At 46.0% G+C, this 20,136-nt stretch overlaps 1 protein-coding gene across 1 annotated transcript in view; it reads right to left on the minus strand.

The window, feature by feature from the left end:
• The window catches only part of SCN10A (sodium voltage-gated channel alpha subunit 10), a 78,235-nt gene that overhangs the window by 16,821 nt on the left and 41,278 nt on the right, over positions 1–20,136 (minus strand). The window contains exons 14-20 of the mRNA XM_007468152.1: positions 17,916–18,089; positions 10,202–10,561; positions 7,741–8,187; positions 6,262–6,402; positions 4,526–4,649; positions 3,363–3,517; positions 139–312 (exon numbers count right to left, since the gene is read on the minus strand). Of these exons, the coding sequence (XP_007468214.1) occupies positions 139–312; positions 3,363–3,517; positions 4,526–4,649; positions 6,262–6,402; positions 7,741–8,187; positions 10,202–10,561; positions 17,916–18,089 (1,575 nt within the window). The remainder of the gene's footprint in view (positions 1–138; positions 313–3,362; positions 3,518–4,525; positions 4,650–6,261; positions 6,403–7,740; positions 8,188–10,201; positions 10,562–17,915; positions 18,090–20,136) is intronic.

Genomic DNA, 20,136 nt, shown 5'->3' on the forward strand with positions numbered 1-20,136 from the left:
TATTCTCAGACCCCTTGCTAAGACTTCTCTTTGGAGTCACCCTTGAAGGCCAGGCCTCCAAGCTTCCTTTGCATTAGTTGCAGCCATCAGCCAGGGGAAAGGACCCCAAAGCCCACAAGTGCCCACTGAGACACTCACGTTCACGATGAGGAAGTCCAGCCAGCACCAGGCATTGGTGAAGTAACTTTTAAAGCCATAGGCCACCCATTTGAGCAGCATCTCAAACACAAAGATAAACGTGAACACCCTGTCGGTGTACTCCAGCAAGGCCTTCACCGTGGGCTTCTGGTCAAGGTAAAAATCTTCAAAGGCCTGGAAGGAAAAGAGCAAAATGGTAGGCGGCCTAGACCCACAGCACTGGGGCCCAGGGACAGGGAAGGACCCAGTCAGCCCCTGAGAGAGCTTTGGTAACCAGTTTGCCTGCATCATTTTTTTTCTCTGCTCTGGGAGGTAGGGTGGGGTAGTGGAGGAGGCCCTGCGAGATACAAACGAGGACTTCCTCGGAGCCAACAGGGACACACAGCCCTGCTTATACTTTGCAGCGAAGCTGAACACAAGTGAGAAAGGAAACCTTCTCTAATTGGATTTTGGAAGTGAACCAAAGGGATTGCTAACAGTGACTTAGTTTAAAAATAAAAGCAACAAAGGATGTTCGCGAAAATGAAAGTTAGACTCACCAGTGAACTCTGAAAAAGAATGCTGCATTTCATTGGTAATCAAGGAAATTCAAATGAAGAGAAGATGCCATTTTTCTTTTATCAGATTGATGAAGAGGAAAGGGCATGGGTGGGAGTGGATGGTGGCGGGGAGCCCCGCAGTCAGCTTGGCTGTGGGGAATCAGCTACTCTCATATACAGCTGGGCAGAGTGAAAACTGGTTCAGTTTTTGGGACCCCCAACTTGGTAATATGACTCAAAGCTTTTAGAAATCCAGCAATTCTGCCTTCAAGAATGTATCCTAAGGACACTAGATGTTGTTGGTGTCCCACCTAGATCCTGTTTAAGGAGCCAGTATGACCATCCCCAGCTGCTGTGAACGTTGGTTGCTAAAGGCTGGTGAATGCCCCTGTTGCCTGAGCACACGTCCCTGGGCTGAAGGGAAGTGCCTCCGCCTTAGGAGACTATATCACCCCTCTGGGGGCAGCCGCAGCCAGTGTCTGACCATCCCCTTGCCTCAAGGTGGGACAGTCCCGTGAGGCCCTTTATGCTTCAGAGTTCCTGTGGGATCAGGTTGAGGCTGGGCTTCATGGGAACCCATGTCTTTTCTCAGCTCCATTCCCTGTTCTGTCCTACTTCCTTCACATGCTCCAGCTCAAAGCACACCCTCCACAAACTGCACAAGAATTCCTGCTTCTGGTTCTACTTCTAAAGCTAGACCTAAGACGGGAAATAAGCCAACGTTTCCAAAGGAGTGTGCATAGGATATTCAATGCTTATTAGGAGTGAGCTTGGGGGTTAGTTACATTGCAGCCATTTAATGAGGTAGGAGGACCATATTACTGAGAAAATTTACTGAGAAATTACAGAATGCACAAATGTGGTTTCCGTTTTGTAATATTTATGTATTACATGCATAAGAAAGATGGGAAGGAAATGCACCAAAATGTTTTCAAAGTGAGATTCTCTTTGAGTGATAGGAAAATAGGTGGTATTTTTTCTTTGCATTTTCCCATAATTTCCAAGTATTTTTTTTTCTCTTTACTTTGTCAGATAAAAACTCATGCTATTTTTTTTTTAAAACGTACTCAAAGTTAAAGCATAAGGCAGACTAAATTTGGTGCCAGCCAGTTCAGTCCCTTGGGGAAGGAGATGGGGAGGGGAGGGAGAACACTGGGGTGGGGCCAGCAGCTGGTTTAGGATGTGAGCTCCCTGCCAGGAGGGGAGGGCAGGGGAGCAGCAGGGGTGTGTGGAGAAGGGGAGTAGAGGGGCAAGGGAAGGAGGTGATGAAGAAAGCACTTAGTCCTCATCAAATGACTGAGGTTATCATTTGCAGGACAGAGGGAAGGGTAGGTGTGGAGAAGGCACTGCCCAGCCTCCCTTTGCCCTGCAGTGTGGCCTCTGCACTCAGGACTGTGCTGAGACTGCTATTCTAGGGGGGCCGTCACCACCCTGTGCCAGGGCAGTGGGCACCATCAGACGCTGCCACCCCCTCTCCAAGATGGCAGCCCAGCCTGCTCTGTGAGACTTTTCTCCCTCAGCTTTGTGCCCTTGCTGGCCTAGCTTTCCTTCCACCTCTCAGATCAAACCTTCTCACCTGCCTTTGCTCCTCCCTAAGGCTGAGACAACACCCTGAGCAGTTTGGGTTCCCTTCCTGGGAAATATGGCATTTAAGTGAGTGTCCAGATGGTCAGTAGATTGTTTTCAGGGAGTAAATGGCACACAGGGAGCAAAAGGCAAGTGGAAACACTGGGAACCATGAATCAAGAGAGTGGGATGCTAGTCCTCCCTTTAACTAATGAGCTGGGAGCCTGGGCAGGTCCCTCCGTGTCTTTAGGCTGTGACGTCCTCATCCATAAAATGTGGACAGCCAAGGATGACTCCCTTCCTGTGTCTACGTCTACCTTGGTTCGTGGGGAAAATTAGTTGAGACTGTGTAATGAGCCTACGCCATGGTGCAGAGAGAACATCCTTCCTTGTCCTACAAAGCTCGACACCCAGCAAGGGGCTTAGGAAGTGTCTCTTAACTCAGAATCTAGAGGACTGTAAGGCCTTGTTATTCAAAGTGTGGCCTGTGGACCAGTGGCAGCATCACGTGGGAGCTTGTTGGAAATGCAAATTCTCAGGCCCCACCCCCGATCTACTGAATCAGAATCTGCATTTTAACAAGTTCCCCGGCTGATTAAATTTTGAGAAGTGCCGTTGTAATGATTTGCCATGCACTTTGAGTGAGTGATAGCAGTACTTGTAAGCGGCTTGATAGGGCAGGGAAGGATGGTCCTTTTTGTACTAGGCCCTCAGAAAAGGGCAGTGTGTTGGGAGGTCAGAAGGTGGAAAATCAGGGACTTTGGGATCAAATGAAGGCAAAGTTAGGTTTTCCTACTGACAAGCTGGGTAACCTTGGACAAGTCCCATAAACCCTGTGAGTGTCAGTTTCCCCAACAATAAAGTGGGATGTATACACTCACTGCTTGAAATCCAAGCAGCCCGGTGTAACAGGCCATGACATGGGCCCCTCAAGCACCTACTGCTAAGCCCTCCTGCTAAGAGGAGTCCTTGTGCTGGGCTGCAGCTTGCCTTCCAGCCACACGTTGGGGACTTTCAGCCCAGGAATCAGGGGAACCCACTGCTGCAGCTCCAGGGCCTTTGGATGGTGGAGACCCCACCTGGAGGGCTTTGTGGCATGGAACCCCTACCTCCGCTTACCAGCGCTCCACTGCTGAGCAGGATCATGAAGACGATAAAGCTCTCGAACCAGCTATGCTCCACAATGACGTAGCAGGTCTTGCGCACCTGCCAGCCCATGGCCCATGGAAACTTGGAGCTGTTCACTTTGCAGCAGGGACAGTGGCGAATGCAGCCTGTGGGGAGAGGGGACTGCTGGTGAGTGATGTCCCACTAGTAAAGGAGGCATGTTTTGACTCCAGCCCTGAAGGGAAACCACTCTGCAGGGAAACCCACTTGCCGCTATTTTGGAAAAGAATTCGTTCCTGGATTATGAGAGAAGTGGGGTCCCTTTCAGGCGGTCTCTCCATCGTGCCCTTCAGGTGTCCCTCTCCACCACTGGTCTTGCCCACTCTCACCTCCTCCCAGGCATCTTCCTCCCTACAGATGATAGCATAGTCCTTATCCTTATCCCACCTTCTCTGGAGCTTTGCCAAGACATGGGGCCTGAGCCTGGGGGTGTCTGAGGGGCTATGCCTTGAGCCTGTGCTGAACTGGGGGGGTCTCCACATGGCTGGAATGGGGCCTGGGGGCAGCCCAGCTCAGGGTCACGTGAAAGTGGAAACTCAATTAAGTGGGTTCTTTGTTTAATTATTTAGGCCACACTTACTTTCATAGTATGAACTATATGTTTATTCACTTATTGCACAAGTATCTACTGAGAATATAACAGGCTTCACTGTTCTAAACATTGAGGAAAAAGAAGAGTAAGGTGCAGGTTCTGCCTTTAAGAGTCACATAGGAGATGCAGGGACACAGGTGCATCATGGCCCTCCTCTGGGTCCTTTTATGTCCCAAGTCAAGAGCTTATGGTGGTGGCTACCTTTTCCCTTTCAACCTCAAGAGGGCTGGTTTATAACTCAGTGAGGTGTTTTCGAGGGTGATGAGGAAGGCAGGGCATCTGTTTGCCAGGTCTGACGTGGCATGAGATGCAGAGCCCACCAGTCAGCTGCTGCGAGTCTGGCATCTGTGTTTGATGCTGGGCCCTCAAGCCTGGGAGTGAGGAGCAATGGGTACTGCTTGCCTGTCTCCCCTGGACCCCAGGCCAGAACCCTGGACACAGAGGTGACCAGATGAGTACTTGCTGAGCTGGATTCTGGCCCTAATGAATGTCAAGTGGAGGAGGTCTGTGGCTGCCACTCTACCTTCTGTGAAGCAGTCATCTGGCTCATCGAGGTCATCCGCCAGCTCAGGGATCTTCCTCAGGATCTCCCCAAGATCCAGGCAGTCCACAGTGCTGCCCTCTGAGGAGCTGGTGTCGTCCACTCCCTGCAGGGCAGAAGCCCCGGCAGTGAACCCAGCTCTCTGAAGGGCCCAGTGAATCTGCACACTGTCACCACAGGTCCGACTGGCTCAGAGCTCCGAGATGCAGAGAGAGCCCCTCAGAGCTGGACCCACCACGGCATCCCTTCTGTTTCAGTGCCTTGCCAGCTGAGCCCCAGAACAGTCATACTCTCTGAAGAGCCCCAGAGGTTCTGCTGTGTGAGGCTTTAAAACTCCAGGCCCCTGATGGAGGGCTGGCGATGGCCCGAGACACGGTAATTACACCCATAAAGACTCTCAGCCTTCACTGGGCTTGAATATTTAATCATGGAGCAATGTTGCAGGGGCCCTGTTGCCCTCCTGGCAGCTTCAGCCCTATAATGTCTCCAGATGAATTCAATTAGGAGCTGAAGCTGCTCTCATATTAGTAAACCTGATCGCTTGGCTAATGAACCCAAATGGTGGGGTGGGTCCCCATCTGTCACTGTCAGACCCTCCCTGCCTGGCTAGGGTCATGGACAAAATCAAAACAAAAACAACCCCCAGCGGTAGTGTACGGAAAACACCGAGTAGAGAAAACTAGCCAGGGGAGTCCTTAGAATGCTCAGCAGAAACACGTTCTCCACGTGTAGAAGATGGCAACCCTCACCCAACTGGAATCAAGAGGCTGGTGTTCACCCAGAGCCCTCAAATCCCTTCTCATCCCACCCTCTTCTCTCACCCCGCTGGGTCAGCCTTGCCCAGAGGCACACAGCCAGCGGCTGGCACTCCTCAAGCTGATGGGCTTGATAACTTTGGGATGAATTATGTCTTCCTTATCTTTGCTTACCCGGTGCCTGTCACCATCGGCACTCAGTGGCTAGGTGTCAAGTTAACGTCTTGCATTTAATACAGTGCTATTACAGATGCTAAATCTTTAGAGATACCTCTTTCAATGTAGCTTGTTTTCTTTAAAGATTTGTAATGAAACCACCAAGTTTATTTTTACCTCTTATGAGATCTTCTTCCTGCTCAGTCTATGTAAGTCTGTCAGTACAGCACTCGGTACAGATAGCCTCTCCCCGGCACCAGTCTGCTTTTGGCCCGAGAAGACAGTGTGGACAACAGAAAGCGGGGGTGGGAGGTGGGAGACGGTCACAGGGAAGACTCCCTCACCCACAGCAACTCTGACTTTTATCTGCTGGCTCTGAAAGATACTTAACTTTCTCTGTGCACTGTCTTTTGTTTCCTTTTTTCTTGGCTGTCATTTTCTGGGCACTTATTCCATTTCAGGCAGGAGCTAAACATTTGACAAGCAGCATCTCATTGAAGCTTCAAAAGAATCCTACCAAGTAGCCATTACCACTTAGCTTCCCAGATGGAGACACGGAGGCTCAGAGAGGTTGAGGAACAGGTCCTCGGTCCCCCAGTCTATGGAAGCTCATTCTTCCCGGTGAAATCATGCTGATTAGCCCAGAGGTTTGGAAGGACTTTAAAAATTCCCAAGATGAGACATGAGCCTCCACTCTTGAGTGTAGTCTGGAATACCCCACACCCAGCCCTATCTTCCAGTCCCCTCCATCCCACTTGTCATTGTCCGGCAGGCTGTTTAACCTCTCCAGGAAGCTCACATACCTACCTCTGTAGGGCCCTGAGCAGGAGCCTCGTCTTTCCACTTCTCACCTAGGTATGGAGCCAGGTCCTCAGAGGACATTCCAGAACCTGAGCTCCTGGGTGGCAGGTGGTCCTCATATCTCCCGACTTGTTGCAGCTGCTCCTGCTAGTGAGAGAAAGCCCCAACTTGGGTACCTGGGCCCACCCTCAGCTAACCAATTCTAACTTTGAAGAGATATTGCACATCATCATCTGCCAGAGCCAAGGACCTAATATATGCAAGGAACATACATACATAGAGCCAGATAGATCTGTGTGTAATATTTGGTGTCATTACTTACAAGCTGTGTGACACTAGGCAAGTTATTTAACCTCTCTTATTTTCATTTTTCCCATCTGCAAACTTGAGAAGGCAAGATCGACTTCATTTGGTTATTTTGATGACTAAATATGTTCATACTTGTGAAGCACTTCACAAGCAGTGCTTGGCTCCATAGATGTTAGCCATGACCATTATCACTTGTCCAGGGGTCAGAGTGGTAGTGAACTTTGCCCTCTGGAGACCCCAAGAACCCCCAAAGTAATTGAAAATGACTCTGAGTGGAGACAGCGTCACAGAGTTTATGTCCTTTACTCTGGGGATGGTGACGCCCTGCCCTCGGCTGTCACCCAGACAAAGGCATGTAAAATATGGCAGCTGATAACAGCAGCTGCTGGAACATAAGAGCAGTGACAGCTGCAAGGGACGGAGGCTAGGGAAGAGCTACAGACTCAAAGCACAGCTGTCTGAGGCCACTTAGTGGTCTGGCCAGCAGCGCTCTGTCCCCGGGTCCCACAGGGACCCCTGCCTTCCTACATTGTGGAGACGTGCATGCCCTGAGTTGTTGAGAAGAGGTTAACGAGGGTTGATTTATCAGCTTAAGGTAGAAAGGAACTATGCAAAGCATTTAAAAATATATATATTACCCCAAAATATGCTTCAAATTCTTTGGTGCCAAAGGAACAAGTGTCATTTCCCTGTGACATCCCCTGTCGGGAAAAGCTGGATGAATGAGTCACATAATGATCAGGACTTTTTAGGCTGCTGGCGAAGATGAGACGAGACTTGCTCTTGGACAACATCCTGTTCTTAGAGCAATCTTATTAGCACCTCCTGCACAGAGCCTGGGTTGGGTGGAGCAAATGGGGCAGCTATATGAAAGACAATTTCAAGCAACTCCAAGTGGCCTGGGGCTCAAGCAGTGCCCCTGCTCCCTGCTTGCCTGGTGAATTCTGACCCTTTCTTCCGGGCTCGGATTAAATGTCACCTCCTCCAGAAAGCTTGGCATGGCCTGTGCTTCCTTATGTGAAGGGGTCTCATGCCGGGCTTGCCTGGGGCTCTTCAAGGCTGTGCCAGCCCTGAGGTTGGAAAACCTCTTCATCAAAATTTCCCTACTGCCCCTTGTCACTCCAGCCCTAAGTCCCCTCCCTGCTTCCTGTGGCTGTCCCGTGGGAGAACTCTCACCTGCCCTTGGGGGATCACTTCCTGCTGGGTGCTCTGAGCATCCTCCTCACCATCATCCTCCAAGTCATCGAGGTCAGACTCGCCCTCGGCAATGGGCACAGAGACCCATATGTTAGGATTGGTGATGAAGTCACTGTGGTCATCCCTGGGGCCTCTGGGAGCCAGAAGCCCTCCAGGACTCTCCGCAGCCGTGTCAGCAGTAATGTGGTTCTCAGCTTTGGAGGTGGAGAGTGGGAGTTTCACCACCAGCTGGGGCTCTGCCTTGGGCGGGGGGAGCAAGAAGGGCCAGTTGAGGAAGCTGCAAAGGGCCTTCTTGGTGCGCCGGCCTAACACCTGGATCCTCGCTAGGGCCACCTGCAGGTTGTTCACCTCCCCGTCGTCCTCTGGGGCTGTGAGGTTGTCGGTGCTGAAGGAGTTCAGCAGCAGGGCAATGAACAGGTTAAGCACCTGGAGAGAAGGCGTGGAAAGGAAGATCACTCAATCGATGAGCTGACCCCCTCCGTGGCCCACCAGGTCAGCAGCTGGGTGGCAGGACAGCCACACTGGGGCCTCTCCCTGCCCACCCAAGATGCTTTCCTTCTTGGGGGAACAGACCTTCTGACAGCAAGTGAGAGGAGCCTCGGGGATGCCCCAAGCAACTTGCTTCACGTGGACAAGGCTTGGAAGCACATTCTCCACCATAGAGGAGGGTCACCCCTGCTGAGCAAAGGGACATTCAGGGACAACAGAGAGGAGCAGGCATGGGCCTGCCCAGGACCACCCTCATCAGCCATACCCTGGGCTCTATTGCTCACTCTGGGATCCTGGGCACATCTCCTCTCTGCTTCCAACTTCGTGTCCTTCCCCCTTAAGAAGGGAGTGGGGACCCCCTACCTGTCAGAGTGGTTGTGAAGGGGAAATGGCAGGAGGATGTAAAAGTGCTCGGAAAGGCAAACATCCTGCCTCAGGGTCAGGGGCCTCTGTGTCACTGCAGGGATGGGGAGCTCAGCCTGGAAGAAAGGAGTTTTGTCCAGCCCCCTACTAGGGGGAGCAGGCAGAAGGCACCTCTGGCTCAGGGACCCTGTTGGGAAAGACTTTGAAGAGTCTGGATTTGTTTTTTCATCCCCTCTCTTGGTTTAGCTTTCTCTTATCTGTAAAACTCTTATGGGAAAAGAATTCAAGGTGGTTGACTTCCAGGGCAATAAGAAAGGGGCTCCTGCAAGACACGGAAGCAACCCAAGTGCCCATCAGTAGACAACTGGCTTAAGAAGATGTGGTCTACATATACAATGGAATATTACTCATCCATAAAAAGAATGAAATACTGCCATTTGCAACAACATGGATGGACCTAAAGAATATAATGCTTAGTGAAATAAGTCAGACAGAGAAAGAAAATTACTATATGATATCACTTATATGTGGAATCTAAAAAACAATACAAATGAATTTATATACAAAACAGAGACAGACTTACAGACATAGAAAACAAACTTATGGTTACCAAAGGGGAAAGGTAGGGGAGAGGGATATATTAGGAGTATGGGATCAACAGATACAAACTACTATACATAAAATAGATAAGCAACAAAGATTTACAGTATAGCACATGGAATTATACTCAACTTCTTGTAATCATCTATAATGGAGAAAAACCAAATCACTATTCTGTACATCTGAAACTAACACAATATTGTAAATCAACTATACTTCAATTAAAAAAAAAAAAGAAAGGGGTTCCTAAAAGTAACACCCTCCCCTCACCCTGGTCAAGGCTGGGAGAGCAAAGGCACCCAGAACTTGAGGGAGTGGAGACAACTGAGGACAAGGAGCCAGACTGGGCCAGAGAAGGGGTGCTGGGGCCAATTGGGAGAAAGTCCTCCAGAGGGGCTCCCCCCAAACCTGAGAGTGGATTTTGTTATTGTCATGGCATTGGATGTTGTCCATGATCCAGCTCCTCTCCCTCCTCTTGTCCCATTGTGCCTACCCTCCTGCTCCTAGCTAGAACTTATGTAACTCTACTCCCCGCCCTCCACACAGAAATACCTTCTGAGAACCCTAGAATGGGGAAGGGAAATTTTCCTTCAACAACTAACAGCTACCATTTATTGACTTCCTGCCTTGGCCCAGAAACTGCACTAGGCAATTTGTGTATGTTGTTCCTGTAATTTAATTCTCCCAGTAAGCCCATAAGTAAGCACTGTTTTCTTGATTTTAAGGAAATTAAAGCTTGGGAGACTGTCTCTTGTGCTGGGTCACCCAACTTTACTAGAGGTGGAGCTGGGATTCTACATCAGGTCTTTCCTGCTCTGTCATATGGGCTTATTCCAGCTGCTTCCCAACAGATAGTTCTTATGTGTCCCGCACAACTTGGAAAAGTGTGAAGACTTTTCAGTCAGGGAGGTTCAATGTGGGCAAGACATGTGCAATGTCAAACTTTCTAGGGTAACATGGAAGTCTCCGGCATTGCCCATGCACTCACCACCAGGTTGCCCAGCACCATAACCGTCAAGAAAAGGATGAGGCAGATGGACTTCTGGCCGACTTCCATGCAGGCCCACATGTTCTCAATCCACTCTCCACAGAGGATCCGGAAGACGATGAGGAAGGAGTGGAAGAAGTCGTGCATGTGCCAGCGTGGCCATTCTTCGTTGGGTGCTGAGATTTTGCGCCGGTTGTCACGGTAGTTGTCCCCGAGGAGCTGCTTGCCAACCAGAGCAAAGACGAAGACAATGATGGCCAGGATGATGGTGAGGTTCCCCAGAGCCCCCACCGAGTTGCCGATGATCTTGATGAGCGTGTTTAAGGTCGGCCATGACTTGGCCAGCTTGAAGACCCGCAGCTGCAAAGAAACAGAGACCGTGTCAGGTCCTGGTGGCTGCTTCCATCACCTTTTATCTCAAGTCTTGGCCAGAAACAAAAAAAGCACAAGGTAGCTCATTCCATTAACATGGGTTGATCCCTGGAAGCTGCTTTCAAAGCCCTTTCTTCGTATGTCACCAGTTACTCAAAAATATGACCAACCCGCTATGGTCCCTATGTACTACTAATGTGCTCCACTGACTATGGCAAAGTCAGGGGTCTCACAGTGGGGTGTTGGTCATGTGAGGTATACTCTGTTTTATAGCCACAAGCCTCCTGAATGTAGATTTATTCTATGGGGTGCAGTGGGGTATGATGGAGCTCATAAATGTGTGAGAAGAGCCCACCTTTGACCTGAAGAGAGCCTAGCTTCCTGCAGGTAGGGCACAACCCGCTGCATTTGAGAGGTATTGGCTACCCATCATCTTGGGACATTTCTCATCCTGAGGCCTTGGACAACATCTTCTACCCCCACCATCTCTGAAATGGCAAGTATCTGTGATTTCATGAACCTGGGATTCATATGTTTATTTAATTGACCAACCAATCTACCTACTTTGTTGGACACTAGCCACGCACATACGTAGCAATGTACTAGCCTGTGAGGTATATGGAGAGAAGTCTGTGGACTCCTGTCCTCATGGAACTAATGGTTTAGTTGCAGAGATAAGGCAAAGACCCAGAAAGTCTTCACTGTAAACCCAAATGTGCTAAGTCCCACAGGAGAACAAAAGCACCATGCATAAAGATGTCTAAACATTTAAAAAATACATTTGTGTGGTTCTCTAATTTGTTAGAAAGAAATATGTGAGCTCAGCTGTCATGGGGTATTTATGGAGCCCTTACTAAGAGCCAGGCTCTGGCCAAGGAGCTGGTATGCTGTGCTGGACACAGTCGCAGCAGTTTTATCACCCAACACAGCAATAAGTCCCAAGGTTTAATCCTCTTATGCAGGAAGCTCCATACATATTTTTCTTTGTGATGGGGGCGGTCTGTGTTCACCTTAGATCTAATCTGGAACTTATTTTAATGAGGATGCTTTACTTTTGGAATAGAATGCAAGGCAAGTCTAACATCTGCCCTCTACTGAGGAGGTCACCACTTGGTGATAAAATGGGCCTTGAACTTGTGAAGAATATCAGAAGTTGGAGTAATATGGTAGACTATATTGGATCCCCCTTGGGTTCCCCTTTCCATCAAAAAGTTACTAAAAATGCTAGATAATAAAATTTTAAGTGCATTAATGATCTGTCAATAAAGTAATTCTTTAGCCAAAAATTAAATAACTATGGGAATTCAGAGATATAAACAGATTGCTGAAGTCAGCTTTTCTCTGAAGACATTTGCAAAACTGATGAATCTGAGCATAAGTTTTAATGGTCTCATGAGGCACAGCAATCAGGAAACACATCACAGGGCTGCCTAAGGTAGACAGTATAACGGGAATTTCTCCCACCATTAAGGCAAGATCCCATAAGAAATATCTCTCAAGACAAGGGCATGGGACTTCACTGGTGGCGCAGTGGTTAAGACTCTGTGCTCCCAATGCAGGGGGCCCGGGTTCGATCCCTGGTCAGGGACCCAAATCCCACATGCATGCCACAACTAAGAGTTCTCATGCCACAACTAAGGAGCCCTCCTGCCGCAACTAAGACCCGGCACAACCAAATTAAAAAGAAAAAAAAAGATAAGGGCAAATTGAACGGCAAATTTTAGATAAAACTGAGAGAGGTTACTGCCAGAAGGCACTCACTGAAAGAAATTCTAAATGACGCACTTCAGGCGGAAAGAAAGTGATCCCAGAAGGAACGTATTATGTGCAAGAATGGATAAACAGCAAGGAAGTGCTAAGTATGAGAGTGAATCTAAACAAACATTGAATGGACACAACAGTAAAGTTTCACGGGATAGGGCAGAGACTGGCTATATGGTCACCATTCACTTTTACTCCTCTCAGACACAAAGGAAGACTGTTTTCCCACTTTACTTGCAAATAGTTGAGGTCATATTATTGGGTTCTGGCTGATGGAATGGAGGTGGAGACAGAAGTAATGTACACTACTTTCAGGAAGAGCCATAGAACATCATGCACTTTCTCTTCCCCTCCTATGGCCACCATGGAGGCCACCCATTGAAGATGGTGGTGACATCACACCATCCTGAGTCACTGAGTCACTACTTGGAGCAGACAAACCAGGAGAGTTTCCCAACCAGCACTGAATATGCTGTAAACAGAAACCTCTATTATGTTAACTCACAGATTTAGAGATTGTCATTACAACTAGTTGTACTTCTCTTGAGTAATGTAGAAATTGGTACATTGCAGAGAGCCATTTCAGCACATTGGATATGTGGCACTGGCTTAGTGATCACGTGGTATACAACAAGGAAACTGATACAAGAATCCTTGGAAAGTGTTGATCTGTGTTGCAGGGGCAAAATGATTGTCTGCAATAATTCTGGAGCAGATCATGAACCAGTAGCACTAGGCAAAGGGTCTGTAAAACAGAACCTTAGTATCATGTGTCAGTTGTAGTTGGTTACGTTTGTCAAGACATTACAAGAAAGAGCTGAGTTCAGGGAATATTTTGTTGATTGATAAGAAATAAAAGGAAATAGAATCCAGAAGTTTAATGTATAACTGAGTCACTTTGCTGTACAGCAGAAATTAACACAACATTGCAAATCAACTATACTTAAATAAAATAAAATAATCCAGAAGTTTAGAGTCTTGAATGTTTAGGGAAGTACATTGCTTTAGATCTCAAAGAGTGAGCAATGGGATTAAGTCTTTATGAGTTCAAGACCAGTTAAATTTTTCAATGAAATGAAGCACATCTTAGCAAAGATGCTATTAATGGTGTAGCCACCATTTGAGGCAGAGAGAGGCAGGGGGACAAGAGAGCAAAGAAACAAAGCGGAACTGAGAACTTTGTCAAAGAAAGCACTCTGGATGTATAACACACACAGAGGTCTGAAACCATCTAAGTTTTGAAGGAATTGTATTGCAAAAGAAACCATGAGCCCTGACTAAAAAAGCCTTTGACTGTGTAAACTTTGCCATCTTTCCACAAGCAGGAGGCAAGCTTTGAAGGTTGTACAGGCCTTCAGATATGGCACAGTCACTTCTAGAAGGAGTCCCACCTAGAGCTGACTGGCTTGCATCAGACTATGACATGAGAGAGGAATAAACCTTTATTGGGCTAAGCTACTGAATTTTCAGTAGTGTTTGTACAAATCTGGAATTATTTATCATCAATTAAGTCATATAGCTTTTTAAAAACAAGATAAAATTAAAATAATTAACACGATAGTAAGTTGGGAAGGGGTAACTGGAGTAAAAAGTTGTCCTGAAAAGTAAAGATTTTAGCTAACTTTTGACTTTAAGTTAACAATACATGCTGTCATTTCTAAGGTAACCACTCAAAGTATAAAAACAGAGTATTTAGTTTCCAAACCAATAAAGGAGGAAAATGGAAGAAGGAAAAACAAGCAGTCCAAAATAAATCAAGAAGAGAGAGAACAAAAATGCTAGAACAGAGGAAACAAATAGAAAACCGAGAATATAATGATAGACACACATCCAAATATATCAGTATTCACAATAAAATAAGTAGGCTAAATGCTTTGGTTAGAAGACAGAGTGGATTGAATAAGAATCCAAAATCTGACTGCATACTATTTACAGTAGACATATAACAACCTTAAAGATATGCAAAGGCTGGAAGTAAAAGGATAGATACAGATATATCAGGCAAATTCCAAACTAAAAGAAGAGTTGTTTAATTACTATCAGGCAAAAGAGACTTTTAAGGCAAAAAGCATTTCTAGGGATGAACAAGGTCAATTCTCACTGATAAAAATTTCGCTCCACTGGGAAGATATAATAACTTAAAATATGTATGCATTTAATAACATAGCCTCCAGATAGAACCGTAAGGAGAAACATCATGCCGTAATCATAGTGAAAGATATTTTTATACACTACCATCTCAGTAATTGCTAAAACAAGCAGACAAAAATAAGCAGGGATATAGAATATCTGGACTACACAATGAACTTTCTCTACCCAATGGATGTATATGCAGAGTATTGCACCATACAACTGCAGAAGACGCATTCTTTTCAAGTGCATAAGGAACATTTTCACTATACTGAGCCAAAATGAGATTATCAATAAATTTAAAAGCATTAAAATCATACAGTGTATGTTTTCTGAGTATAATACAATTAAGCTAGAACTCAATGGCATAAAGATAACTAGAAATACCACATACATTTCAAAATTAAGAACCATGCTTCTAATTAGCCTTTGAGTCAAAGAATGAATCAAATTTGAAATTAGGAAATATTTAGAACCAAACAATAAGGAAAATTCTGGGGCTTCCCTGGTGGCACAGTGGTTAAGAATCCGCCTGCCAATGCAGGGGACACGGGCTCAAGCCCTGGTCCGCGAGGATCCCACATGCCGCGGAGCAACTAAGCCTGTGCGCTGCAGCTACTGAGCCTGCGCTCTAGAGGCCACGAGCCACAACTACTGAAGCCCGCACGCCTAGAGCCCATGCTCCGCAACAAGAGAAGCCACCACAGTAAGAAGCCCGCACACCACGACGAAGAGTAGCCCCCACTCACTGCAACTAGAGGAAGCCTGCGCATAGCAACAAAGACCCAATTCAGCCAAAAATAAATAAATAAATATTTTTAAAAAATAAATAAATAAAATAAGGAAAATTCTACATATTAAAGCAGTTCTTAGAAGGAAATTGAAGTCTTCAATGAATATATTGGAAAAGGAAATAGGCTGAAAATTCCATCCTAAGAAGTTAGTAAAGAAAAAAATATGTGGAATGTAAGCTGCAATTAAGATAAGATGCAGGATTAATTGAAATAGAAAACACCAATGAAGTAGAGAGGATCGACAAGCTAATAGATGGTTCTTTGAAAAGACATTAAATTGACGATCTTTGGCGAGACTAATAAAAATAGATAAAAGAAAGCAAAAATGACTATTTTTAAAGAAAGAAAAGGATAACATAAGTACATGTGATATGGAGCATTAAAATGTAACAGCATAGCATATACAACTTAAAGTCAATAAAATTAAAAATTTAGATAAGTAGGAAATTTTTTTAGAAAATCAATAACTTACCAAAACCAATTTGAGAAATTGAAAATCTGAGTAGTTTCACAGCTATTAAGAAAATTAAATCAGTAATGAAAAATCTTGACTTACGGATGGCTTAATTAGTGAATTCTACCAAACTTACAAGAAACAATAATTCCAGTCTTACCCAAAGATTGGCTGTAGAAGAAGAGGAATATTCCTCACTTCTTTTTACGGAGATTAGCATAACCTTGATGCCTAGATACTAAAACCTAGCAAGGACAATGCAAGTAAGGAAAATTACAGGCCAAATATTACTGATCGATATGGAGGCAAAATATTTTTTTAATTATTAGCAAACTGAATCTTCCAATGTATAAAAAGTGTATCCCGATCAAGTTGGGTTTATCCCAGGAATGCAAAGTTTATTTAACATTAGAAAATCAATTAGTATAATTCACTGCTTTAACAGATTAGAGAAAATCATGTGATTATCTTAATCATGCAGAACAACTGTCTGATAAAATTAAACATCCATTCATGATTAATATTCTTAACAAAAGAGAACTTCTGGGCTTCCCTGGTGGCGCAGTGGTTGAGAGTCCGCCTGCCGATGCAGGGGACGCGGGTTTGTGCCCCGGTCCGGGAAGATCCCACGTGCCGCGGATCGGCTGGGCCCGTGAGTCGTGGCCGCTGAGCCTGCGCATCTGGAGCCTGTGCTCCGCAATGGGAGAGGCCACAACTGTGAGAGGCCCGCGTACCGCAAAAAAAACAAAAACAAAAACAAACAAACAAAAAAGAGAACTTTCTAAACTGATAAAGGAGTTTTTAAAAAAATCTTCTTAAAAAACCTGCCACAAATATCAGACTTGCTGAAATACTGAAAGCATTTTCTTTGAGATCAGGAAAACAGCAAAAATGTGTGCTATTAACACATCTTTTCTGCAGTGTACTAACCAGCACAGAAATGTAATAAAAAGAACCAAATGGTAAAAGAATTAGAAAAGAAGAAACAAAACTCATCATTTGCATATGATATGATTCTGTTAACAAATTTAAAAGATTGCATAGATAAGTCATGAGAATTAATAACAGAGCTATCTGGATCCAAAAATATTAAATAGCAAAGTGCTAGCAAAAAACCAAAACAAACAAACAAAAAAACAACCCAAACCCCAGAAAAGAACATTTAAAAAGACGTTTCATTTGAAATAGTGTAATGAACTAGGGAATATCTAGGAAGAAATCTAGCAAAAGATATGCAGGAAGTCCCTTATGGAGAAATTATAAAACTATTGAAAGACTGAAATAAATAGATTGTGTGCCATTTTTGTGGATCAGAAGACTACATAACATAAAGGTTATATTTCTTCCCAAACTGATCTATAAATTACTGCAGTCCTAATAGAAAAAAACCCCTAAACCCAACAATTTTGTGTGTATGTAACTTGGCAAATTGATTCTAAAATAAAGTGCAGGGGCCACGATATTCTTGAAGAAATAAAACAAGGTGGGTGACTTGCCTTACAGACACAGACATCAGGGGGACATCTCTTTTGTTAAGAATAAGGGAACGCATCCTGCAGAAGGCATCCTGGAGCTGAGTTGGGAGAAGAGCCAGGATGGGAGGCTAGTAGGAGGCAGTTTTTGAGGTGGGTGAGACACTGGGGCTGTGATTTGGGGACCAAGGGAATCAGAGGATGATCAGAGCTGGGACTCTGGAGTCAGGCAGCCTGGCTTTGAAATGCAGGTCTGAGGCTCACTCAGCAGCGGGGAGACTTTGGGCCATCATTTAACCACTCTGTCTGTTTCCCTCATCTATCTGTGGTGATAGTAAAAGCAACTCTCTCAGGGTGATGTAAGCATAAAATGAAATGTGTTATGTCAAGGGTTTAGCTCTGTGCTTCATGCATTGTCAGAACTCAAGAAAGAGTAGTTGCTATGACTATCATTTACTGTTATTTGGTAAGAGAACAAGAGGGTGAAGTCTCCTCTTAGCGCAGATGAGGGGACCCAGGCCCAGAGAGGAAAGGGCACATCCCCACTTTGAGTAAGTGCAAAGCACCCCATCTCTGGCTCCCAGGAACCATGCCCTGCCTCCTCCCACAGGGAACGAAGAGGAAGAGGAAGCTGGCTGGTGGGGTCCCCAAAGGACAGAGTCCGTTTCCAGCGGGGAGCCTCCTTGGATGTCCACGTGGAGGTTCCCCAAGTTGCCAAGAGAGTACCTTACCAGGCGGAAGGTCCGCAGCACCGTCAGGCTCCCCTTCCTGACCGCACCCAGCTCTATCAGGCTCACTGTGACGATGATGCAATCAAAGATGTTCCACTTCTTCTGGAAGTAATAGTAGGGATCAAACGCTATAATTTTGAAGACCATTTCAGCCGTAAAAAACACGGTAAAGACCTGCGGACAGAAACAGGGATCCATCTCAGCAGGGTCTGTGGGGTCAGGTGACAATGACAAATAGAGCAGGGGGAAAATGTCGTGTTTATAAAGAGGCAACTCTCTTTACCTCGTTTTTATTCTGTTTCTATATTATCTGCAGGCTCCTGATGGATTGGGGATGGGAACACTCAGTGTGGCAACAGAGAGAAGTCTCTGGATCAGTGCTCAGGGAATACACGTTAGTGTTTCCATGCTTCAGTGTTTCCGTTTGAATGGTGTTGGACATGGAGTAAGTGGATAATCATTAGGATAATAATTATTAGATAATTATGTAAATGAGAAGTCAATCTGGTTCAGTAGTTTAAAAGCAGGGATCGTGGGGCAACACAGACCCAGAGAAAAATGTCAACTCAGCCATTCCTAGCTTGTATAAGCTTGGACAAGGAGTGCATCCTCTCTACCTCAATTTCCTCATCTGTATAATGGGCTTTAAGTGAGATAACGCATACGCAATTCTTAGCAAAGGTCCTGGCAGACAGTACTTCATTAATCAATAATAGCTATTAGTAAGAACAATAATAATACATTGTCTCTAAGATTCTTTCAGCTCTGAGTATCTTTAATCGTCTTAAACAGGATAGAATTCTGACATTGAGAGAGGTCAGGGCCAGGCTTGGGTCACACAACAACCAGCAGGGAAGGGTGACAGGTAAGGAAGAAACCAAAGATCAGAGTCAGGTGTTTTTCTCTCATTTGTTCTCATCAGAGCTTCTCGCCAGCCTGGGAAACAGAGGTAGTTACATCCCTTTTACAGAGAAGGAAGTGGCTGAGAGTTTAAGGGACTTGACTGATGCCACAAGACGGCAACTGTGAGATGCAAAGAGCATCTACTGAGTGCCCTTTGTAGGCAAGTCAGCGTGGTGTGGGGGCGGGGCGGTGAGGTCCTGTGCCCTAGAGAGACCTGGGTCACCTCTGGCTCCAGCTTCCCCACCTGTGCTACCTTGGGCAGGATACTGAAGCTCTCTGAGTCTTAAGGCTCTCTTTTGTGCCGTGAGGGTGGTGATAACCTCATAGCGTGTTGTGACGCTGAGAAAACACTTATAAAGCACCTGACTCATCATAAGCACCACACAGTGCCTGCCTTTCTTTCTTTTTAAAAAATGGCACTGGGCTCTGTCACAGTGGTAAAGGCCTTTGGTCTTTCTTGCCTCAACTTCTCCAACTGTAAAACAAGGTGTGGGCTCAGAGGTCTCTTCCATCTGAGCCTTTGGGGTCTATGATGACTTCTTGGCAATAAGCTCTCCCTTCTCTTTCCATTTCCCCTTTTCATATCAACTTTACATAGAATGTGTCTTCTTAGCCTAGGTGCTGCTGAAACGTAAGGCATGCTGGCTCCACAGTATCCCAGAACCTACTGGCATCATTTTCACATCCCTGGATTCTGGGAAAGGGGGAGGTTTCTAGAGAAGAGCAGTCACATTTCCTCTGGGACCCCTCCTTCCACCTAAGTCTGCAGCCTACAAGGAGTTAGAAGAGCTGTATGGTCCTGGTGGAACTAGTAAGCCACCTGCAGTGGAGTGGACAGTGGTGTGGACATGGAGGCAGGACCCTGACGTTCGCAGCTTCTGCTTTTCTTGTGTGCATGTGCGCACACACACACACACACACACACAGACACACACACACACACACACACACACACACACACACAGACACTAGCATGTCCTGTGATGGGGTTTAGCACCCAGGAGTTGAGAGGTGTGAGCTTCAGAGCCAGTTGGCCTGGGTTCAAATCTTGATGCTGTCACTTACTCACCTCTAGGACCCTGGGCAAATCAGTTAACCTCCTGTGCCTCCATTTCTCCATCTGTGAAGGGGCATAATAATAGTACCTACCATATTGGGGTTTTGTGACAATAACATGAGATAACCCATGAGAAGCATCTGAGGCCATGTCTGGTCTTGAGTAGGTGATCAAATAAAGTTGGCTATCATTACTGTTCCTGTGGGGCACAGGCTGAGGACAGTTCTCCTCTGAGTCTGACACTTTACTCAGCATGTAGGG

The sequence above is a fragment of the Lipotes vexillifer genome, unplaced genomic scaffold, assembly GCF_000442215.2.
Source record: "Lipotes vexillifer unplaced genomic scaffold, Lipotes_vexillifer_v1.1 scaffold1770, whole genome shotgun sequence".
NCBI classification, from domain to species: domain Eukaryota; kingdom Metazoa; phylum Chordata; class Mammalia; order Artiodactyla; family Lipotidae; genus Lipotes; species Lipotes vexillifer.